This window comes from Hypanus sabinus, chromosome 12 (assembly GCF_030144855.1).
Source record: "Hypanus sabinus isolate sHypSab1 chromosome 12, sHypSab1.hap1, whole genome shotgun sequence".
In the NCBI taxonomy this organism is placed as follows: domain Eukaryota; kingdom Metazoa; phylum Chordata; class Chondrichthyes; order Myliobatiformes; family Dasyatidae; genus Hypanus; species Hypanus sabinus.
In genome coordinates, this window is record NC_082717.1 from 59,466,968 (window position 1) to 59,488,294 (window position 21,327).

Below are 21,327 nucleotides of genomic sequence, written 5' to 3' on the forward strand. Positions count from 1 at the left end.
ATTGATGTAGACTAGATTACAAAAGGAGCACCAGATATAGTAGGTGACCCGACCGTTTCTACCTCTCTCAATTCATGTCCGCATACACCAACTCCATTTTATCCCCTTTGATTTAGTCCCGTCCAATCTATAACCATGATAGTTCACGTGCTCTCGATCTCTTCAATTACTTTCAGTTCGCTGGCCCTGATCGCCTCATTTTCCACTATGGATGTCCAGTTCCTATTCAATTCAATTCCCCAATAGGAAGAACTTAAAGATCTCCATTATTTTTAAGACAACAAACCTAACACTCTCCTTTGGTATAACTGTGAGAATCAATTTCTTTTGGCTCCTTCCATTTTTCCCAAAGCCAAGATGTAGTTATGGGCATCTGCGTTGGTTTCAGCTATGGCTGCCTTACATTGGCTACTGGAAACAGTCCACATCCCAGCCTTCAAGACAGTGGTCAACTCTCTATGTGCTACATTGATAACTGCTTTGGTGCCACTTCCTGTACCCATGCTAAGCTTCTCAATTTCATCAACTTTGCCTTCAATTACCACCCTGCCCTTAAATTTATTTGGAGCATCTCTAACACCTCTCTCGCTCTGAAAACAAGCTGTCTACAGATATCTTTTATAAACCTACCGATTCTCATAATTATCTTGATTATTCCTCTTCCCATTGTCACTTATATAAAAAAATGTTATTGCCTTTTCTTAGTTCCTGTCTCTGTAGCATCCCTGGATGAGACTTTCCATTCCAGAACATCTGAGATGGAAGTTTTTATGCTCTACGAAGCATGATGCCCTCACCTGCATCTCCTCCTTTTCCTGGACGTCCACCCTCATCCTATCTTCCCTCTGCCAAAACAGGAATGGAGTTCTTTGTCCTTACCTGCTATCCAGTGAGTCTCTGCATCCAGCACATCATTCACCGTAAGTTTCATCATCTTCAACTAGATACTACCACTAAACACATTTCCCTATCATCCCACTCTCCACTTTTCACAGGGATCAGCGTGTGACTCCTTTGTTCATTTCTCCCCACTGATCTCTCTCCTGGCACTTATCCCTGCAAATATGGCAAGTGTTATACCTGTACCTTCATGTTCTCCCTCACCACCATTCAAGATCTCAAACAGTCCTCCCAGGTAAGGCAATACTTCACCTGCATATGGCATCCACTGTTTCCAGTGCTCCCACTGCAGCCTCCTCCACACTGGTGAGACCCAATGTAAATTGAGGGACCTATGTCGAGCACGTTTATTCCATTGACAAGAGGCAGATTTCCCAGCGGCCACCCTATTTTAATTCCAACATGTCAGTCCCTGGCTTTATCTGTCACTCCGAGGCCACTTTCAGAGAGCAACACCTCCTATTGGGTAGCCTCCAGCCTGACAGTACATATAGCAATCTCTCCAACTTCTGGTAATTTCTCTCCCTTCTATTTTTCCATTCCCCATTCTGGCTTCCCTCTCAGCCACTCTCTTCCCACCTATCACCTCCCTTTGGTGTCCCCCTCCCTTCCCTTTCCCCCATGGCTTTCTATCTTCTATTGAATTTTGTTCTTCATCCCTTTACCTTTTATACCAATCTCCCAGCTTCTCATTTCCTCCACCTCCTCCAGCTCCATCTTCATATATCACCTGTCAGCTTATACTCATTACCCTCCCCCTACCTTATGCTGGCTAATATTACAGACAGCTGACTTACAGTAGAAATAGTCAGATCTGATATTTTAAAAAGTGAGTCATCTTAAGTTGTAGAATTCACTATTGAGTCCAGAAGGCTGCATCATGATCATAAAATGCAGATCTTCAAGCTTGCATTGGACTTCATTGTAATAATGCAGGAAACAGTTTCAAATTCTTTCCACTGACCTCCAATTCATAAAATATAGCACTTTTAACCTTTTAGACTTTCAACCTACTCAAAGATTAATCTAACCTGTCCCTCAAAACACCTTACTCGAATGCACGTAGACCACACCCACTTCTCTATCTTTTATCAATTTGTTTCACCATTTCTTCAAAGAATTCAATTAGGTTCATGAGTACAAACTGCCCCTCACAAAACTATGCTGACCAACCCTAATCATAGTATACTTCTCCAAATGCTCATAAACCCTGTCTCTAAGAATCATCTCCAATGGATTGCCCACCACTGAAAGAAAGACTCACTGGTCTATAATTCCCAGGATTATCCTCATGAACAAAGGAATAACACTTTCCACCCTCCAATCTTCAAGCATCGCTCCTTTGCCAATGAATCCACAAAGACCATTGCTAATAGTGCAGCAATTTCTTCCCTCACTCCCCATAGTAACCTGGGTTTATCCCACATGCCCTGGGACTTTTCTATCCTTTATTTCCTTTTTTATTTATCAAATTTTCTTCACTTTCCCCTTTGAACAAATTAACTAGATTTTCAAATCAAACTTGAAAACTGCCACAAATCTGGAGAATTTTGGAAAATTAAAACCAACACAACAAATATACAGTCTATAGCTCCAACAATCTCTGCTACTCCCCAACCTGATGTTTGTTATTTTTCCCCAAGTTCTTAGCAGCCAATTTATATGGGTAGTAAAGCAAACAGCAGTAAATCACTGAGGTTTACTTCTGGAAGAACAGAACAATAGACCAATTGGTATAAAAAATTAGTATCCCAGAAGTAGTTACAATATAGTTAAAGTATTAATGGAAGTAAAGAAATAAGGAAAAAATCTCCAGATGCTGAAAATCCAGGCAACACACACAAAATGCTGGAGGAACTCAGCAGGCCAGGCAGTATGTTCGGAAAAGAGTAGAACTGACATTTCAGGCCACCTTAATGGAAGTGAACACCTTATTTGCATTTCAGCAGGAGCTCAGAAATGAGGAAAAATATAATAGAAAGATAAACCAATACCAAGTATTAAAATGAGAGAAGGCTAGTGCATAATTACCAGAATAGCCTGGACGTAAACACATTGTAAAATATTACAGCTGTAAGTTCAAGTTTCAATTTCATCCAGAGGAAAATGCATTAAGTGACAAATATGACAAATATTCATTGATAAAACTTGAATCACATTTCCTTTCACCAAAACTTAACAAACCACCTGTACATTGATTCTGAAAAGTTCAAACACAGGAACCAAAAACAAAACTACACCAAAAGACAAATTCAAATGTAAACCAAATTTATTTTGCTCTTAAGTAGTGTTCTTGAAGCACTACAGCATGGTAAACAATGTAAATTAGTACAAGTAATCTCAAAAGCCATCAGTATTTTCATGAGCTGTTTATAAAGATGCAGCCTATGCCAACTCGATAAATATTTAACCACTTTCACTTAGAATTAATGAAGGCTCAACAAATGAGCAACACTCCTCATTGAGGAAAACAAAAAGCTGTTGTCGACAAAGCGACAGCACATACAGACAAAAAAATTCATAAAAAATAACCAAGTGTACTGTGTTCCCAAGTCATTAAAGATGCTTTACACTGGGATGATGTGCACATGATCTTGCCGCAAACCTTTCTGGCTAGAATTGCATTAGTTCAGTCAAGTATTACCACTTGTCCAACTATCCATAGATACAACTGAAAAGCAGCACTGGGACATGCCTGACACTATGCTTTGAATAATTCACTTGCCCCACCCCCAAACCTACCCAGAGATCACTTTCATTTCTAGATTGCATAAAGGCTATGCTACAACAAAGTAACACATACCCAAATTAAGAGATTGGTGATAAATTACAGAAAATAATTTCCATCTGCTGTACACTTTGCAAACAGAGGCACAACCAAAACCTACTTTTCAGCTCTCTCCACCACCACACCCATCCAAACCATAAAATGGGACACATTTTAAAAAGTGATTTGATTCATACAGTTGCATGCAAATCTAAACAAAGATGACAAAACTTTGAATTTATAACAATGGAAAGGTATTACACAAGAGAAAACTTCCATAGAAATTGCATACTAAGTATAAAGAGCTATCAGGTGACAAAGGATTTAATATACATATATTGGCATCATTTTTGGTCAAGACACTTGTGCATTACCTTCTGCAAAGCTACATTAATGTGGCTAAACAGAAGAAACAGCACAACTTGGTTAATTCCTTATTTCTCAATCATACATTTCCTCAGGGATTTCATGTGGATTAAGAATTCCAGGAACAGACATTTGAAGTTTATGTTTTTCTTCTTGGGCCTGGCGTAAAGCAGCCTCTCTTTCTTCCAAGAACAAGTCAGCACTATCTTCTCCAGCAAATTCCTGCAGGCAAAAAAACAGGTGTATATATATAGATATATATTTAAAAAAAGGACAAGCTTACAAATGGGCTTACATATCTAACTGGAACATTTTCATGCTGCAGTATGAGTGATATAAAATCACCAACTTATTTCATTAAGCACTGAAGCATTATCGCTTCAGAGCAATGGCACATTTTACAATTCACTGCCAGTTTTAAGAAATCTGGTAACGCTTAGCTCATGCACATTTTCATCTATTCCAATACTGAACTGAATAGAATGCAAATCTGACCGCCTCTTCAACAGAATCAGATTTAATAGTACTGGAATATATCATGAAATTTGTGGCTGTACATTGCCTTATATAATAATATGAAGTCAGTGCGAAACTCCAGATCAGGGTCTTCAAAAGAACCCTGAAAAGGAAAAATAGAGATAGAAATAAAGCTGTTTCTGAAGACGTAAGCAAAGGAGTCGCTATTAGGCTCAATCGTCTCCTAAGCTGATAGTAGAAGTACAGCTAGATGATTGGACTTTCCAAAGTGTTGACGTAGGATGGCATGATGAGCATCATTCTTGGTGGTGGTATAACAGTGGTCAAGTGTGTTGGTTCCTCTGACTCCACAGGTTATAGATGTAGCAGTTGTTCTGGGACTTGACTTGGAATTTCAACCTGGCTGAAATTTCCTACAATGATAGGGAAGGCACCAAGGTATACAGTTTTATGCCTGATGATTATTGTTGCTCAGCTCCTCCAGTGTTTGCCTGAAATTGGCCTGAGGTGGAATGTACACTACTACTAAGATAATTGAGGAAAACTCCCTTGCCAAATAAAATGGATAAAATTTGACCACTAGATGTTCCAGGTCAGTGAGCAGGACGGAGAGAGAGATGCCACGTTTATGCACCACTATGAATTAATCATAAAGCATACTTCCCACCTCCTTTGCCCTTAAAAGACCGAGCTGTCCTGTCTTTGTTGAAAATGGTAAAGCCATCAAGCTGCAGTGATGAGTCTGAAATTGGTAGGCATAGCCATATTTCATGAAGTGAAGCACACAGCAGTCCCTGATGTCCCTTGGTAAGCAATCTTGCTCTGAGATTCTTCAATTCTATTTTCCCCAGACAATACGTTTACCAGCAAAATAGTCCAGAGTGAGAATGAGTGAGGTTTAAAACCTCTACATTTCAATTGTACTTGCAGATCTGCCGCCTGAGGTTCGCCAATTATCAACAGATTTTTATAAATACCTTAAAATGATGCGCTCACTTAAGCACCCAAGGTTGTGACTGTGGATTTCAGCTGTAGTAGTCCTAAATGGGAGGGTTTGATGATTCCCATTGGTGCTGTACGAAAAGCCACCCCTTAACGATGTCACCACAGATCAAAGTCACCAACATAGATATTTTAGCTGATGATGCCTTCTATGATCAGGCACAGAAAAACACTAGCATAGTAGAAACTCTTTTTCCTCGATTCTACTTTTTCTTTACATTCCCCAAAATCCACGCTATTCACTAAAAATAATTGCTGACATGAGTAGTTGAATGAAATTTATATCCTCCTAGTTTGCATCCAAATGCAGGTGCTAAATACTGATGTTTAAGGCAAATAAGTGAAGCTTTGGGTGGTATTAATGGCAGACTCTAATGCCACCTGAGAAAGTAGTGCCTTGAAAAAGTATTCAGCCCCCATTACAATTTTCACATTTTACTGTCTCATTTTCTAAATTTAAAATATATTGAAGTAGGATGTTTTTGGAGCTAACCTACAGAACATTTTGCATCACATCAAGAGAAAAATTCCAAATCCTGATAACAATTCACTAAAAATTAAAAACCAAAATTGAGAGGCTGGAAAAGTATTCAACCCCTTTGCAATCACTTTACTAAATTTCTTCAGGTGCAATATTGTATATTACCTTACCAACTCACCCAATTTGTTGATGTAGAAAATTGGTAGAACACCTGTTCTCAATGAATTCATAATAAATACCTACTCTTTCTCTAAGGTCCAACGGTATGATAGATTTTCAACAGACTAAACCAAAATGAAGACAAAAGAACATTTACAAGAAGTCAGGGAAATGATAATAGAGAAGTACAAATCTGGGGAAAGGTACAAGACCATCTCAAAGATACTGGGCAAAGTCACTAACAAATTTCACGGCACATGCCGGTGATAAAAGGGATTCTCATTTCTTGGAGTTCAGTGCAGTCCATCTTGAAAAAATGGGGAAAAATATGAAACCACAGTTGCATTGTCTAGGTCTGGCCGCCTCTCTAAACTTAGTTGCTGGAGAAGAACAGCACTTATTTGACTATTGTGACACCAACAGTCACCCTGAGTGAGCTGCAGAAGTCAGTGGCTGCAACTGGAAATGAAGTTCAAGGCTCCATAATCTCTAAGGCCTTTGACAAAAAGGGTATTTACATAAAATTAGCAAGGAAGAAGTCCTGACTTCTAAAAAATCTAAAAAAATACCCTTGCAAAGCATCACTTAGAAAGTACTGTAAAGACGTGGAAGGTGGTCTTGTGGTCGGATGAGACTAAAGTGAAACTTTTTAGTCTCAACACAAAGCAGTATGTGTGGCATAACTAATACTATGCATCAGCCAGGTAACATCATCCCTACTGTAAAGTATGGTGGAGGTGGCATCCTGCTATGGGGATGCTTTTCATTAGCAGGGTCTGGAAATCTGGTCAGGATTGTTGGGAAGATGAATGCTGCTAAATACAGAGAGATCCTGGGTAAAAACCTGCTTAACTCTGCCAGAAAGCTTAAACTGGGAAGTTTGTCTTTTAGCAGGATAGCAACCCAAAGTACACTGCCAGAGCAACCATAGAGTGGCTTCAAATGGAAGAAAATTGTTCTTGAGTGGCCCAGGAAGAGTCCTGACCTTAACCCAATTGAAGCCAAGTCCTCAAGACTGCTGTCAGCTACCACTCCCCAACTTGCATAGCTTGAGCAATTTTGCAAGGAAGAATGGGCAACTCTTACTCCATTCGTTGTGCATAGCCAATAAGAGACTTACCAAAAAGCCTACTGGCTATACTAGCTGCAAGAGGTGGTTCAACTTGTACCAGGCAAAAGGGGTTGAATGGTTGAATGTTTTAGAATTGCTGACATTCGTTTCTGAATTTTGTTTTCCATACTTTGTAACTTTCCCTGTGGGCTCTATTGTGATTCATATATAAAAATACTCAGTTAAATTGATCAAAATCATTGATTGTAATACTCACTTACGTGAACTAAGAATTCGGGGTTGAATACTTTTACAAGGCACTGTATACAGTGTATTGCTAATGAATAAGCTATCTTTATTTGAACATGCCTGTTTAAAGACAACACAACTACAAAATAAAATGCTATTTAGGTAACTAAACTACTCGTGTGTAAGTTTTGAAGTACAAAAAGAAAAACTGACATTTTCTACCGAGAGTTTAGGTCATGCGATTCAAGAGCTGAATGCATGAAAGCCAAATCACTACTGACTTCCTAGCTTTAAAATCAGGCAGTAGCAGCGTTTTGGAAATTGTAGAGAGAACAAGTAGTTTTGTTAAATAAAATATCTCTACAACAGACAACTACATTCACACCCAACAATTCTATTCTTGTCAAATTACTGTAACACAAATAAAATGTAATTAAATAGCTGTAGTTTCTATGTCAGAACTATCTTCATAGTTAAGCAGTGACTAAATTAAGACTATTCAGCTGACCTGTGAAACAAAAGTAACAAAAAGTTTTCCTTGCCGATGAAATCTGTTTGTGCTGCAGTTGTTGATTTATCTCACTTTAATGGTTGCACTACAAGTTGTATTAACAACTAATATTTAGAAATTAAATTTTGATACATTATGAAAACTATTAACATAAATATAACTGCTTTACCTTGATTTGGACAAGGAAATCTCTCAGATGTTCTTTGAAGGCTGCAATGTCTTGATTTAAACTGAATAGTCCTGTTACGAATAACTTCACCTGTGCTCTGCAATAACAAAAAGAAACTAAGAAGTGAAGTACAGGTTTCTCCCGCTGTCCAAAGGTACAGTGTTCCTATGAAACCATTTGTAAGCCCAAATGTCGTAAAGTGAAGAAGCAATTACCATTAATTTATATGGGAAACATTTTTGAGCGTTTCCAGACCCAAAAAATAACCTACCAAATCAAACCAAGTGACACATAAAACCTAAAATAACACTAACGTATGGTAAAAGCAGGAATGATATGATAAATATACAGCCTATATAAAATAGGAATATTGTATGTACGGTGTACTTTCACTTATCAAAATCAGGAAGACAGTGAGCCAAAATCGATGTGGAGAGAGAAAAAAAAATCGGCACGTACACTCATGCGCGCACAACTGCCTGCGCAAGGCTTCATGATCATGGTAGTCTTTCTCGGGGTAACACACTATAAAGCGGGCGTCATTTTTTTAAATGGAAAAGCGAAAATCCTTTTTGGTTAGCGAAAACAGGCACTAATGTAGGTCTTTCGTAACAGCGAGCTGTCGCAAAGTGAATGTTCGAAAAACAGGGGCCACCTGTAAATGGTTCGAAGAGATTTTCTTTAAACAATTAAAACCAACTTACTCTTGCAGGTGTGGAAAAGCAGATTTCAATAGATTAGCCACATAATCCTGAATAAATACATGATTAGTGACAGGATTTGTTGGGTTAAGGGGCACTGATATTTTTCCTTCCTCCACCAAGTTGAACATGTATGCAAGTATTGATGCATGCATTGTCAAGCCTAAAAAACATTAAAAGCAAGAATAACTTTATAGCAATTATGAAACCATTACAAATATTCAACATATTAGAAGTTGCTGATTTGTTTTAACTTTTAACATACATTATAAATAACCCACAGCCACACAACTTTGTCAACAATCATTAAAAGACACACATTTCTGACCAGACTTGTATCTTGGAGAAATTTTTGTCACAAGCCAGCAGAAAAGCCCTATAATATAAAAATAAGAAAAATATTCTGCTATCCTTAAAAAAACTGATCTTTCACAAAGAATCCCAAAACGTTTTACACCATTTGAAGTACTTCTGAAGTGTAGGAGACATCTAGTGTAGGAGACAAGACAGCCAGTTCACATAAAGGTTCAAAGTAAATTTATTATCGAAGTACATACATCACCATATACGCCTATTTGTTTTCATGTAAGCATACGCAAATCCAAAAACCACAATAGAATTAATGGAAGACTGCACTCAACAAAACAAAATGTGCAAAAAGACAATTTTGCAAGTACAAAAAGATAAAGTAATAATAATAATAATAAAAATCAATAAGCAGTAAGTGAACACAAGGTGAAGAGTCCTTGAAATTGAGCCCAGTTCAGCGATGAGGCAAGTGTAGTTTAGTGAAGAGCCTGATGGTCAAGGAGTAATAACTATTCCTGAACTGGTGCCATGGGTCCTTGATGACAGATGCTGCTTTTCTGTGATAGCACTCCATGTAGCTTTGTTCAATAGAGTGGAGGACTTTACTTGCAATGGACTGGGCTATATCCACTACTTTTTGCAGGATTTTCCGTTTAAAGGCATCGGCTCCTTGGTCCAAGTGAGAGATAGTTGTTGCGGCACGACTCAATCTCCACCCTATTGTTGATGTCACTACCTTTGAATCAGCCAGTAACATTGGCTTTAACAGCATATGTAAATAAGGCATTAGAACAGTGCTCAGCCTTACAGTATACAGTAAGTAGAGTGGGGGACTAAACACACAACTTTGTGGTGCACGTACGTTAATGGAAATTGTGGAATAGATGTTGCCAACCAAACTGACTGTAGTCTGCAAATGAGGAAATTGAGAATCCAATTGCACAAGCTGGTACTGAAGCTTATTGATTCATTTTGAGGGGATGATCATAATGATGTTCCAGGGTTCAGTGAAGAGCCAATGAGATGGTGCCTGCTGTTGACCTGTTCCACCAGTAAGCAAATTGGAGCGGATCCAAGTCACTTCACAGGCAGGAGTTGACATTTCATCACCAATCTCTCAAAGCACTTCACTGTGGGGTATAATTGAAGCAGGTGAGTAATTAAGATGGCTGAAGCAAGGTTAGTGGTATCGGTGAACACTCCAGCCAGTTAATTAGTGCATGTCTTTAGTACTTGGCCAAATACCCCATCTCAGCAGGATGCTTTCTGTGGCTTCACCCTCCTGAAGAATGTTTTCACATCAGCCTCAGATACTGAAATCACAGGGTTATTGGGGGCTGTTCATGATGGCTTCTCCATGCTTTGAGGGTCAAAATAACTATAGAAGGCATTAAGCACATCTGGGAGGGAAACCTTGCTGTCATCTATGTCGCTTGATTTCACTTTGAAGGACTGTCAACAGCAGTGGGCGATTCAAGCTTGGTCTAGAATTGTCACTTCACACCAGATAGCTTTCCGGAGATCGTATTTGGATCTCCTGTATCTTATGTGTACTTTACCTCTTTGGTAAAATATCTATAAGAATTTAGATATTAAGTAGCACTTTAGTATTGGGAGGGTCGCTAGCTTGCATGAAGCTAGTTCCAACACAGTTACTCTTGGTTTGGTGAGGAATGCATCAATGCATCTGAGGAAAGTTAGTGTAGTAATTATAGAGGATGAATCCTTTTCCAGCCTCAATTTTGGTTTGACATGATGCACAATGTTTTGTATATTAGGTTCAAAACTTCATGCATCAATATATTTTAAATTTAGAAAATGAGACAGTAATATGTGAAAATAGCTGTAGGGGCTGAATACTTTCTCATGGTTCTGTAGAATGCAATGTATCATTTGTGTTAATGACCAACACTACTGTACATGTGCTAGGGGCAGCCTGTAAATGTTGGCATTCTTCCTGGGTCAAAGCACGTCGATGACTTGTGAACCTAACCAGCAAATTTTTGGAACATAGGAGTTTACTGGAGCATGCCGAGAAACCCAGTCAGTCATGGGGAGAATGTACAAACTTCTTACAGACAGCAACAAGAATTGTACCCTAATCGCAATTGCTGGCACTGTAAAGGTAAGGCTAACTGTAATGCTACTGTGCTACCCTGTATGGTAACGTAGTAGATAGTGTAGTGTATGGACCTACTGCACCCAGGAAATTCTAGATGTTACCTGTTTTATTACAAAAGTTGACATGGTAAAAGATGAATTGACAAACCCATCTTGAAGCTTGATTTACTAATGTCTTGAATAAGATCATAAAATGCAGGTAGCATTTGCAGAATAAGAAACAATGTTTCAGGTCCTGGGCTCTTCATAAGAACTGGTTTGAAACGGAGAAATATAAAACTAACTAGTTTAAGTAATTATGATCTGCTTGTTTTCCTAATTGCCTTTAGATGATTCACATGCTCAGCAATAGCTATGACCAGCCCTGATGTCTTCTAATTCCTAGATGACTGCCTGGAAGTTAGAAGCAAAAACAGAAAATGGTGTAAGCATTTAGGTCAAGCAGCATCTGTGGAAAACGAAAAAGTTAAGAGTGAAAAAGAATCTTCAGTCCAAAAAAAAAAAAAAAAATTTCCTTCCCAAAGATAACATGATGAATAGTTCCAGCATTTTCATTTATGTCAGGTTACAGATTTTTTTTCAAATTATAATCTATTATCAAGTCAACTTTTATTATAAGCATATGACAACCTTGAATTTCCTGGGTGTAGTGAGTCATCTCCCATGTTTTCCATTCTCCAACTAGTTCCACACCCCTACCAATTAGATTCACACCAGACACAAACAACAATTTGGACTATAATATTTGTTCATCATCATCAGAAATTCCTTCTGTTTATAGCAAGCCTTGTGTATGCCACCAATATCAGGGAGTTTGAATCTTGTGAATATCTCTGCAATTCAAACAATCCAATTGTCTTTATTCTAAAAACTAGTTAAGTAAAAACTGCAGCACCCAAAAAAAAGGTTATAAACAATTAAAATCTACATGGAATTGTCAATATTTCGCTGAAAACTAGACCAATATTATGAATTCTTTTAACTAACTGCAACAAATCAGGATTTGCGATTATCTGAAGCTCTTACCAGCAGTATGAGATGTATCTGTGACAACAGAAAATATATGTTGTAGGACGTCACAAAAATATGTCTGATAGAAACTTTGTGCCGCTGCTTCTTCCTGTGCAACATTTTGTAGAAGTGTGTAGAGAATCTGTAGACCTGAGATAGAGAACATTTTAACTGCAGGTCATTACCAAAAAAAAAAATCAAAATTTTACAATGCATGGATTTTAAACAAACCTGTATCAGCGACATTTCTCATGGTATGTTTAAAAGCCCATATTATGGAATCTAGAACTAGCTTAAATTGTGCTGGAGGAATAGCCAAGAATGCTGGGAAACAATGCGAATTTACAGCTTGCAAGAGCAGGAAGAAATTGGTTCTATGTTCTGGATATTCTTCAAAGTCCTGTAAAAGAAAATAATATTTAAAAACAAACTCAGAAGAGAACAATTAAATTTATAAGCGAACAGCAGAAAAATGTGACTGCACATGGTAATTCATCACTGGGGCTGTATAATTTTACAATGAGTTTGATGAATGTCATCCAGACCCACACCACTGCAACCAAGATACTGTTCATTCAGGAATGGTGGAAGCTTGAAAGCCATGGGATTAAATTTCGGAACAGTTCAGGACAAAGATGAAAAAATAGTTCAGATTAATTAAATGATAAATTCCAATTAAGAAAAATTTCAAGAAGTTTGTTTAAAAAAAATTACCACAAGTATTTAACTGCTTTCGTAGTTTCATTGCATTTCATCCCCTGAATTAGCCCTACCATAGGATAAATTTGCTGCTTTAGCTGCTGTCTCAGAATATTAAAATTACCTCACAGGAACTGTGCTCTTTCATCTTGCTGAACAGCCTCTATGAAGCATTTAAAGATATTTGAATTCACTATGTAGAGAAATCATGGTACCAAACACAAAGTAACTTTATTGCACTTTAATTAAACTATACCATGAATAATGCCACAGCCAATTCAGAAGAATAAAGTAAAAATTAAGTCAGATGTTTACAATCAATTTACCATATTTTATTATGTCCCACTTTGGTAGAGCAGGTTCTTTCCCTTGAACAATACTCCATCACAATACCCCACATACAATAAAACTGACTAACCAACGACTTAATTTGATAAAAGCAACATCCATCATTTATTTCCCCCACCCTTTCAAACGTACTATGCTAGAAAACAACTTTATCATGAAGGGAATTAAAGGGCTGTCCATCCTGTTTCAAATTCATAAACAAAGTCTTAAAGAATAAACTGATGAATTAATAAGTTAAGTCACTATTTTCCAGTTGTCAGTCTTTTCTTGTAAGTCTATATATCATGAATCAGCATCAGTCTTTCAAACAAAGACATTAAACTTCCACCCATTTTCAGTTATTTTTCCTAAAGCAGAGTTCATCTTGGAACCAAAAAGCTTACAATTCAAAAACATCTAAAATTGTTGTCCGAGAACCTATTTTGGTGCGCTGAATGTGGCTATTTTGTGCGACATAAGCAGCCCATCCATCGTTTCTAAATTCACCCCACTTACCCTGTCATGCCACTCCCAATGTTATTCAGCAAAACCGATGCAAATACCAGAACATTACAAAGGAATGAACTGATTGATATTGATTAACAAACAAAATCGAACCTCCTTCCCCCCCCCCCTCCCCCCAGCCAATACAATGGTGGGAGCAAAATATATTGTGCAACTTGAAAAACATTAACAAAATGATCAGGGAAGTGTTCACTATCAGTTTCAAAGAGAAAACAGAGAAGAGCAATAAGCTGGTATTTACCATCCATATTGATTATAAAAACATAATAAATGTATCTAAAAACACTGAAACTTAAAACTTGCATATTGCCACTGTAAAATTTCAGTTTAATTCCAAAACCAGAGCTCAACTGGTACCAAGGCATAAGTCATCCAGAATAAAACATGTGATGCTGGATATTTATAGACTGAATTACAGAGTGTTTACTCAATAATCCATTAATCTCACCTTATTAATCATATTTAAAGTGCATTCAAAAACAGCGTCAAATATCTGAGGAATTTCAGACGTGATATGTCCACCCAGTTTGTTTACAATAGTTGCCATGGTGCTAAGTACTTCCGGTTCTCTAGCAGCTGGTACATTCCTTTGGTAGTCAATAAGCACTGCATCCAGCAATGGAGGAACAAAATTTTCACCCACCTGTAAAAATCAATATAAATACAATTCCATTTTGCCAGACTCCATGTTTGAGAAATATGGATGAATTTTTGATTGAGCGGAGGTAGTGTTAAGAGGAGGGCAGTGCAACTGCAACAGCATGTGGAGGAAGGAGAAGAGGAATGGGGAGAAAAGGCAAAAAAAAGGGGAAAATAAGCCACAAATCAAGGTACTTTTACGAGTGAGAAAGAATGAAATGCAGACCAAGACAGAATAAGACACGTGGTAAAAGAGTAGCCTTTGTCATTCTTTCAAAATATCCTGCACATGGTACACATTCAACATTCATAAGCTGGCAAATTCCTTAAAATCAAACTCAAGGAGGAAGATTGAAGAAACTAATCTTAATATAGCAACTGAATAAAATCACTATGAGAATTATGAGCTGGTATTTAAAAACTTGTAATAGAGGATGCAAATGCATTATTTAAACTGCTTAATAGGTAGCACAGTGAAGCAACACTGAGTTAGATGATATGATGAATTTGGCCACCAGGGAGTGCTATAGACAATTCTCTCAAATGTAAACAAAACACCAAAAATAGGATAAATTCAGCCAATTTCCAACAGCCGTAATCCCATTTTCCCCTCTTTTGACATGGATGGGTTTTTCTTATCTCCGCTGCTTGCCACCATCTTACATTACTTTCAACAGAACTACCACTATTGTTTATTGATGGCCTTAGTTGGCTTCTTCAGGAGTCGATTCTAGAGTGCACAATACAGTATTTTGTTATTTTACTATTTTAAGGCAATCTCAACTTTAAAATCTGACTGAAACAAAGTGGAGATACACTCCAGCTGGCAAGTCCACACGACTGAGAAGTCATCCAATAAAACGTTGGGAAGTCTGTTTTATCACATACACCGTTCCCATTCATTCGGTTTTTTTTAAGGCCATTCCGAACCTTTGCTCAGATTTTCAGGATCCAATTGTTAGTATAAACCTTGAGCATTAGGCGTATATTCATTGCAGTAAAGAAGAAGATGGACTTTTCGTAGAAACTCAAAAAATTAGACAGACTAGAAACTGAGAGGATGCTCCTGGTAGGTGAAGACTCCAGAACCAGAATTCAGTTTCAGGATATGGAGATTCCACTTATTATTTTATTTTATTTTATTTAGATTCATTATAGAATAGGCCTTTCAGGCCATGCCACCCAGCAATCCCCCAATTTAATCCTCGTCTAATCACTGGACAATCTACAATGATCAATTAAACTACTAGCCGGTGCACCTTTGGACTGTGGGAGAAACCCATGTGCTCACAGGGAGCACATACAAACTCCTTACAGCCAGTGGCAGGAATTGAGACAGGGTCATCTGTCCTGTAAAGCGTTGAGCTAACCTCTCCTTTAGAACAAAGCACAGGGAAAATCTCCTCATTCAGATAGTAGATCTGTGGCATTCCATACCACAGAAGACAGTACATGACAAGTCAATAAATATATGCAAGTTAGCAGATATTTCTTAATTTCCAAAGGGATCGACATTGAAGTGGACGATTAACTTTGCTGGCACTGAATTGTGTAGAGAGCTGAGGGACCAAATGACATGTTCCAATTGCCTATGTTTTTAAGTCTTCCAAAGCTGGTTGTTCTCTGGGATAATGGCAATGAATTGGAAATTGGCAGAAATTTTATGGATAAATACAAGGGAATAACAATGAATTCAGGCCAATTAATAATGGACAAATTAATAGAAAGTACAAGATAAATAGTATTTAAAGTAGCACCCTTTTGCAAAATGTAAATGTGGGTCCCAGATTTGGAGATGGCAGAATTTTAACGGGGGGGGGGGGGGGGAAGAGAAGGAAATGGCAGAAGAATTAAACAAAAACCTTTGGGTCTGTTTTCATGGTAGGCAAAAGAAAATCTCCCAGAAATGCTGGAAACTTTAAAGAGTTACATTACAAGGACCTGCTGATCTACAGTCTAGAGTTTTGCAAGCAGTTGGTCCTATGTTTATCATCTTCTAAAACTTCAAGATTATGAAATGGTTGTTGTAACGAACAGATAGCAAATGTATTTAAGAAAGGAATGAAAATGTTGGGAATTTCAAATCTGATAGCCAAATATCAGTTACAGGAAAAATAAAAGAATCTATAATAAAACAAAGCATATAGAAATTTAGGAACGTGTTCAAAGGGATATTAAGGACAATTGTGATTGACCAATCTGTTATGTCAATCAAGGATGCATCTTGTAGAGCAGGTAAGAGAGAATTATTGCAAGTAGTGTACATGGATTTTCGATAAGCATTGGGATAAAGTTCCACATGAGAAGAAGTTAAACAAAGTTAGCATTTCTGAAATCTGGGGTGTGCCTTTAAAAAAAACACAAAACAGGAATGAAAAGGTAAGTCTTAGATTAACTTGAAATGACTACTGTAAATTGTTGGGATTGAGCTTCAACCCCAGCCATTCACAATCCATATAAACGATTCAGCCAAGAGGAACCAAATATAAACTTGTCAAGATTCCGATGACAGTAAGTGAAGTAAAAATATGTAGTGAAGCATCGCAAAAAGAGACAGACATAATGAGTGTGAACAATAGTGAGTAAAGTTCAAAATGGGAAAATATTTTATTAACTAGAGAAAATCTGCAGATGCTAAAAATCCAAGCAACAGTCAACTATACTCCTTCCATAGACGCTGCCTGGCCTGCTGAGTTCCTGCAGCATTTTGTGTGTGTTGCAAATAATTCATTACCCACTTTGGTTAAAAAAGAAATTATTGGAATTTTTAAGTGTGATAGAGTAAAATGCAAATGACGGCTGGCTTTTAACTTAAGAGAGAAATGGATGCAAAGGTATAACGATGTGTTAGCATAGGGTTTTGTTTCCTTATCTAAAAAAGGGATATACTTATTATAAAGAGAGTACAGCAAGGATTCACTATACTGGCTTCTACAAAGGTAAAGATTGGGTAGGGTAGGCTTCTCATTCAATTGAACCCTAGAGAATTAAAGTGACAACATTGAAAGGTATAAAATTCTTATAGGGTTCAACAGGGAAGATGCGTGATGTTTTCCCCAGCTAAAGGAGTCTAGAGATAAAGTCCACTAGACCATTAAGGGCTGAGAGCAGAGAAAAAAAATCTTCGTTCAAAGGATTAAGTGTTGTGAATATCAGAAATTTAAGATTGAGTTGCTGCAAGAACTAATTAATGATTATGGGTCAAGAAAATAAAAATGAGGCAGAATACCATAACTTGATGAATGGCAGAGCAGTGTTGAGGGCCAGGTGGTCCAGTCGTTCTTGTATTTCATATGGACAGTGAAAGATGCTTAAGAAGGCAGAACATTGCCAGGAGCACAACAATTTTTTAAAACTGTACACATTTTTAATAGGAAAAAGACTATCCCTCTACAACTTGTTTAATTTCAAAATCCACAATGGTCCACTTTGAAAGCAACAGCACAACAAACAATTCTAAACATATTAGGTCATTCTTGGGTGGTGAGGGGTGCTAGAAAGAGCAGGGAGGAAGAACAGCAACACAAAAGGGTAGAACAAACAGCATTTGAAAATTCTTCAACTTTGTTACAGAAAAGATTTTGACTGTAAACTGTTACTACTTATTCACTACTTACCATCTGTGGATCATTGGACCTGCTCACCCAACCGGAAATAAGCTTCAGAGTCTCCCTTTTAACTGTCCGCATACTTCTGATTAAGGGCTGTTTTGTAACCATATCACCTATGGTGCAAGGACAGTAAAATAGTATTCTTTGCAGTCCACTGAGTATGCTTTGCTTTATTTATGGCACTTTCATATGCAAAAACCTCTCATGTTTGAAAATGTTTAGTAACACATACCACTGAAACAAAGAAATCCAAGATTTACAAACCCAAATTAATTCTTTCAGAAATGGTCAATCCCATATCCTTGTTCCTGATGTTTTCTATCTAGAGACGAAAGCTGCTCAATTTATATACTGTTAATCCTTCTTGAAATCTTGAAATTAAAGATGTTAACTTGCTCTTTTAACTTTCAGCATCAATTGTCCCCTACCTGTCCTATGTCAGGATGCAATCTAACAAATGCACAGTGTAAAGTCCAGGTATGGAAATTAAAGCTCAACTCCAAATAAACTCTCACCAGAGACTTTTGAAATCTCTTCCAAGACTTATTTTTGTATCCTAAACTGGCTGCTATAACCTGAATCACTTGAACCAAAACATTAAGATTCCTCTGTCCATTTGTATCAAACTTTATACTGCTGACTTCAATGTTATTTTCCATTGAAATCCCTATGGCAATACTAACAAGTGTCATCATCTTGAAAACAACTAGTACTAATTTTATGCTTACCCAGCATCATGATTCCTTTTGTACAAAGTTTCAGAACTCTGAGATGCATACCATTCTGCACAGGGAATTTATTTGAGCTATGAAATTTATCCACAATTTTCTCTTCAGTAATAAAATTTCTTGAAATTCTTCCTACTAGACCTACAGTAAGGCTCAATTTCAGGTCCTATGTCTTCTGTAAGGCTTAATTAACTGCCCAATAGTTTTATCATTGCCCATAAATCCTCAAGATTCAAATTTATTATTGCAACTATTTCAATTTGAAATGTTTCTAATGTTGTTGTGTAAATTAAGAGCTTCAGCAATTGAAAGTGTCAATCCCTTAGCCATATTGCATCCTATCACAACATTGTTTTTTGCTCTCATCTACAGAATTGGTTGCTAGAGATCAACTTTAACTCCCACACATTACAACTCATTGTCAATCTCCCAACAAATCTTGTTCACTTATTTAGATTTTAAACCAGTTTATCTAAAATAATTGATCAATATTCTTTACATCTATCTTTTGGCCTGCTGCAAACTTCTCAAAGAAATTTATTTACATTAAGTAACGTTCATTTCCTGAAGATAATGTAAACAAAGAATGAGGCACAAAACAACTTCGCTTGCCAATTCCTTTCAGAACATTAAAATGGCACTTCAATTGGGTCGAGTAAATAAAAAAAATACCCGCTTTTAGAACACATCTTCCATTATTTAAACATATTTTTCACAGTGTCGCCCCCATTCAAGAGTGCAAAGAATCTACAGAACACGCATTGGTCTTTATAATTTACAATTCAAAAAATTTATGCTGTTACTACTGATTGACCACAACACAATATCTATTTGTCCTAATATGCAGGTAACACAGAATAACATATGAACACAAGGAACGAGATGACAAACTCAAGTTGCATACCATAGAATCCATAAATTCAAACCATAGTTTATTTTTAAACATTAAAATATACAAGAGGATATATAAATAAATACGATACAATTTCAGTGGCTGGCAATTCTGCAGATTAATAGTCAGGCCTTTTAGAAGTAATTCTTAATTTCAGTTGACAAAAGGTGCTCAACAAATGCTTCACTACAATTGATGGGAAGATACAACTATATTTGTCAAATATTGACTCTGATGAAAGATACAGGAATATAGACCAGTAAGGCAAGTGAAGTTAGGTCACTTCCTTAGTATTACTAAAATGCAGAACAAGTTAAAGGGACTAAATAGGTCACTGCTGTTTCCTTTGTTTTTATAAAACCAAACAAGATATTACAAATCTGATCTTATTCATAATTAACAAAAGTACATTTGGCACAATGAAATGAATTAGGCCAGCATCAAAAGACAGGTGGTGGTAAATGCATGAAGATTATCAAAATTTAGAAAGCAATGTACTTTCGGCCCGTGATGCTGTGTCAACCCTTTACCTAATCAATCTCATCCTTCCCTCCACACAGCCAACCACTTTTTAAATCATCCATGATAATCTCAGATTTCTTAAATCCCCCACATATTGGCTCTAACCACCCTTACGTACTCCATCATTCACTATTGTCTAAAAACATACCCCTGACATTCCCCCCGTACTTTCTTTACTCCAATCTCCTTAAAATTATGCCCCTGGCATTAACTATTTCCATCCTGGGAAAAAGCGTCAGGCTATTCAATCGAACTATGCCTACCATCTTGTACACTTCTATCAAATCACCTGTCATTCTCCATCATATTATACATCTTTATCAAGATATGCTCTTCTAGCAGAATCCTGGTAAATTTCCTCTGCACCCTCTCTAAAACCTTTACCTCCTTGCTTCAAGGAAGTGATCAGAACTGGACACAATATTACAAGTGTGCTCTAACTAGTGTTTTGCCACAGGACTTTAAATAGCATTAATGTTAACCAAGCTGGTATACATTTGCAAGACAGTTTTAAAATTCCTATTTACAGCTCAAATTCTGGTTCCAAGTTAAGCAACTGTAAAGTTCCCACAATTTACATAGCAAAACAACTGCTTTAATTCAAATGCACTGATTGCTTTGCAAGAGACTTATTTTAAATATGAAGTACAAATCAAATATTCTACAAACCATTTGTTTGAATTGCTGCTGAAATATTTTCACTCAGGCACTTGTACACATTCAGCATATCCAGATAGATTCGACCAAGCTGAATGACAAATGGATGACCAACTGCTTTACACGCACGAACATTAGTTTTCAGTATACTTCCAAGCTGTTTCACTGTCTCAGGGTCCTTAAGAATGTCAACATTCTACAGTAAAAGGAAGATAAATTAGCTTCAATATTGGTATACATAGAGTGGAGATTTTCTGCAGATGTAAATGAGATCTAATCTTCTAGGGTGCCTTATTTCTGGCAAGGACACAATGACTAAGTTCCACTAATTCTACTATTCGTACTCCAAATTTTTAAATTCACATGTAATTTTTGTGGCTTCTTCTTGCAAATATTAAGGTTCAAAGTAAATTTTATTATTCAAGTGTACATATCTCAGGATATCAAAGTGGA

The 21,327-nt window shown here is 37.1% G+C and overlaps 1 protein-coding gene across 7 annotated transcripts in view; it reads right to left on the reverse strand.

Moving 5' to 3' along the window:
* Positions 1-3,151: 3,151 nt before the first annotated feature.
* Positions 3,152-21,327, reverse strand: part of LOC132402920 (exportin-1) — a 64,841-nt gene continuing 46,665 nt past the window's right edge. For 6 of the 7 annotated variants that reach the window (XM_059986029.1, XM_059986027.1, XM_059986032.1 and 3 more), the window contains 8 exons: positions 20,887-21,070; positions 18,082-18,188; positions 14,274-14,468; positions 12,506-12,674; positions 12,290-12,424; positions 8,837-8,996; positions 8,133-8,229; positions 3,152-4,255 (listed from right to left, as the gene is read on the reverse strand). In XM_059986029.1, coding sequence (XP_059842012.1) covers positions 4,109-4,255; positions 8,133-8,229; positions 8,837-8,996; positions 12,290-12,424; positions 12,506-12,674; positions 14,274-14,468; positions 18,082-18,188; positions 20,887-21,070 — 1,194 coding nt within the window. In that variant the 3' untranslated portion in view covers positions 3,152-4,108. The other variant, XM_059986028.1, reaches the window with a different exon arrangement.